This window comes from Danio aesculapii, chromosome 8, assembly GCF_903798145.1.
Source record: "Danio aesculapii chromosome 8, fDanAes4.1, whole genome shotgun sequence".
Lineage (NCBI taxonomy): Eukaryota > Metazoa > Chordata > Actinopteri > Cypriniformes > Danionidae > Danio > Danio aesculapii.
The window spans coordinates 3,007,578-3,011,289 of record NC_079442.1 but is presented as its reverse complement, the minus strand read 5'-3'; the positions used below and the strand labels follow the sequence as shown (position 1 = coordinate 3,011,289).

The following is a 3,712-nucleotide window of genomic DNA, read 5'->3' as shown; positions in this document are numbered from 1 at the left end:
GTGTGTGTAATGGATGTGTGTGAGTGTGTATGGATGTTTTCCAGCAGCTGGAAGAGCATCCGCTGTGTAAAACATATGCTGGATAAGTTGGTGGATCATTCCGTTGTGGCGAATGAATGAATAAAATTGGCCGAAGTGTATGAGTGTGTGTGTGAATGTGAGAATGTATGGGTGTTTCCCATTACTGGGTTGCGGCTGGAAAGGCATCCGCTGCGTAAAACATATGCTGGAATAGATGGCCATTCATTCCGCTGTGGCAACCTCTGCAATAGAGACTAGGCCGAAGGAAAATTAATGAATGAAAACAAATTGATTCGCTTCATTCCCCCTGTCGGCATATGGGTTAGTCTGGTGACAAATTTGCATGCTTTTCTGAAGCTTCAAAATAAAAGCCTCTACCCAACACCATTACACATAAAGAATTAGCATGCGTTAGCATCGCAGTCTTTTATTTCTTGATCTGGTCATATTTGCTGGCACTGGATTGACTCTTGTAGGCTCACAAAAGTCTAATGTGACCATCAGGGATGATCCATTGTTCCATGCATATGACACACTGAATAACAAGGCACAGCCTTTGAAAAGGTTCTTCATATTCCTTCATGAAAAGGCCTTACAAACTGTAATAGATCTGGTCATTGTGCTGGTTTCAGAAACCTCCAATTGTTGTCATCCTCTGGACAGAGATTGAAAGGTATTCGTGATCTTTTATCCTTTATTTCCCGCAAAGCTGAGAAGCGGTTCACCAACAGCTCACAAACTGTAAAACTCCTCTGTTCAGCAGCCTGTGAGCACATACAATCACAAATATTAAACAAAATACTGTCTTAAAGTCAGTTTCGAATGAGAAGTCTTCTCCTCTGTGACACCCCTCTGAATAAAATAGCTTAAAATGGGGGTGGGACCTAATTTTGTTCATGGGAATTGATTGGATGGTTGTGGTTTGCTATTGGTGGATTTCATACGAGTAAACACAAGTAATAGAAGAGATTTAGTAGCTGAATTTATCTTCACTTTGTTAATTAAATTCAATAACAGCTGTATGTAGCTGTACCTTATGCAGGGGTGTAGCTCCATCGTCATCAGTAAGGCCTGGATCTGCTCCTCGCTCTAACAGCAGCTTCAGCACGTCGTGGTGTCCGCAGTAAGCTGCTCTGTGAAGCGGCGTCGCCCCGCCATGAGTCTGAGCATTCACACAGGCCCCGCAGCCCAGCAGCAGCTCACACACTGACACATGACCTGCTCGACTAGCATAATGCTGGAGAAAAACAAGACCTGTTAGCTGGACAGTGTTGGGTAAGTAAAAAAAATAATACTAATAATTTATATATATATATATATATATATATATATATATATATATATATATATATATATATATATATATATATACACACACACACACACACATACACACACAGTGCTAAACATAATTGAGTGCACCCTATTTTAACAATGAATATTTTTATCCCTTTCTCAGTGAATATAGGTTTTATTAAACAGATATATTTATTAAAACAATATTTTAGTCACTAAACATCTTTAGAAATTGAAAGATAATACAATTAAATTAAGCAAAAAAATTACAAACTACAATATTTCAACAAAATTGAATATATTTGTTGTTTCTCTTGTTGATTTTTGCTATTTTTGAACATTTTATTTAACATAAATTTGGGCTACTATTTTTCTAAACTATTTTTAGTTATTACTATTGTTAAATTAAATGGCAAATAAATCCTTTATTTCAAAAATATAGAAAATGTCTGAATAACAAAAGAATTATATTTACAATTACTCTGCTTCTCTGAATTTATACATACCTTTTATTGTCATAATTAATATTTTTCCCCCTTAAGCTCATGCATTAATGTTGATAAATGTTCTTTAGTTGAAAATATGTATATCAATTAGCTTCTCTTAATTCAATAATTGAAAAATGAATTAACTCGAACCAGCGACCTTCTTGCTGTGAGGCGACAATGCTAACCACAGAGCCACCGTGCTGTCCTTAATGTATGTATTGGTGGTGAATAATAAAACAAGCAAACCAAAGCAGTGTAGTTTGCCTGGTCCCTCATATTTGGATCAGTCCCTTTTTTAATAAGCATCCGGACTCTCTCCACATCTCCATCCATCGCTGCTGACCAAATGCCTACAAGCAAATAGTTCACATGTTTAAATTGCCATAACATGGTCATGATATTTAACTCTTGATTAACAGGTCAAAAATCATATGTGACCATTTTAACCACAGAAAAAAAACCTAAATGTGTTTATCTTCTATCTTATCTTCTTGTAATCGTCTTCTTTTTTTAAAATGTGACCCAGACCTAAAACAGACAAAAGTTCTATTTTCATGAAGGTCTGCAGAAGAGCATCTCTGAACGCACAAGATATTTTCTTGCACACTTTGGGCCCATTAGTACCAATTGAGTATCGTGTCAACTCCACAGCCTACCTGAGTATTGATGCTGACCATGTCCATCCCTTCATGACCACAGTGTACCCATCTACTGATGGCATCTTCACGACTCAGGACACTGTTAACTGTTTAAAATAGCATGCGAATGTGCGCGTCTGGTGTGCGATACTTTCAACTGTCATGTGTGCACCGTGTCGCGGCGCATCCGGTGTGTGACGCCCTTCAGACTGGTTTCTTGAACATGACAATGAGTTCACTGTACTCAAATGGCCTCCACAGTCACCAGAACTCAATCCAATAAAGCACCTTTGGGATGTGATGGAATAGGAGATTCGCATCATGGATGTGCAGCCGACAAATCTGCATAAACTGTGTGATGCTATCATGTCAATATGGAGGAAAATCTGTGAGGAATGTTTCCAGTAAATTGTTGAATCTATGCCATGAAGAATTAAGGCAGTTCTGAAGGCAAAAGGGAGTCCAACCCGGTACTAGTAAGGTGTACCTAATAAAGTGGCCGGTGAGAATGTGTGTGTATAAATGCATGTAAGCACCTCTCTCAAAGTCCATCTCCTCCAGAGTCTGATGGACGCTCGGTGTTGGAAGATGACCACTGCATGTGCACTGACCTCCATGGGGATTCATCCTAAACGCCACATAAAACAACACAAGTTTGTGTAATGTTTAGGTAAATGTATATATGTGTGATTGTTTTTTGTAAAATAAACGTGGTTTTACTATGTATAAACTACTGAAGTATCAAGGATTCGCCTCACGGCATTTGTTTTGACACGTGACAGTCGGTTCCACTGCTGTTTACATTGAGCTTTAAGTAGCAAGTGATTATGGCATGTTTTAATGTGACGAACAATCGATATTTTTGAATGTTCTTTAATTAATGTGTACAGTCAACAAACTGCTCTGTCTGAATATTGTAAATACCTTTAAGAACGAGTTCATGAATGAGGCTGAGCGGTTAGTGAAGAAGAGATGCGCGCTGTGTAAAAGGTAAAAACAAAATGGCAAACTTTCAAAATAAAAGTCCTGCGTAAATAAATTATATATATATATATATATATATATATATATATATATATATATATATATATATATATATATATATATATATATATATATATATATATATATATATATATATATATATATATATATATATATATATACAGTTGAGGCCTGTGAAACTTTAATTCTTTTAAAACATTACCCAAATTCTGTTTAACGTAGAGATTTTTTTTAACACATTATAAACGCAGCAGTTTTAATAAC

General features: G+C 36.4%; 1 protein-coding gene across 3 annotated transcripts; it reads right to left on the bottom strand.

Moving 5' to 3' along the window:
• Nucleotides 1–432: 432 nt before the first annotated feature.
• On the bottom strand, nt 433–3,446 carry ankrd39 (ankyrin repeat domain 39). 3 transcript variants are annotated; one of them, XM_056464248.1, is made up of 5 exons: nt 3,368–3,446; nt 2,980–3,071; nt 2,052–2,155; nt 1,055–1,258; nt 433–785 (listed from the first exon to the last, which is right to left on the bottom strand). In XM_056464248.1, exons 2-5 carry the CDS (start codon nt 3,068–3,070, stop codon nt 636–638), a joined length of 549 nt encoding a protein of 182 aa, XP_056320223.1. In that variant the 5' UTR covers nt 3,071; nt 3,368–3,446; the 3' UTR covers nt 433–635. The 3 variants fall into 3 exon arrangements, with proteins under 3 accessions (XP_056320223.1, XP_056320224.1, XP_056320225.1); XM_056464249.1 differs by lacking the exon at nt 3,368–3,446 and adding an exon at nt 3,164–3,320; XM_056464250.1 differs by lacking the exon at nt 3,368–3,446 and having other exon boundaries at nt 2,462–3,069.
• Nucleotides 3,447–3,712: the final 266 nt, after the last annotated feature.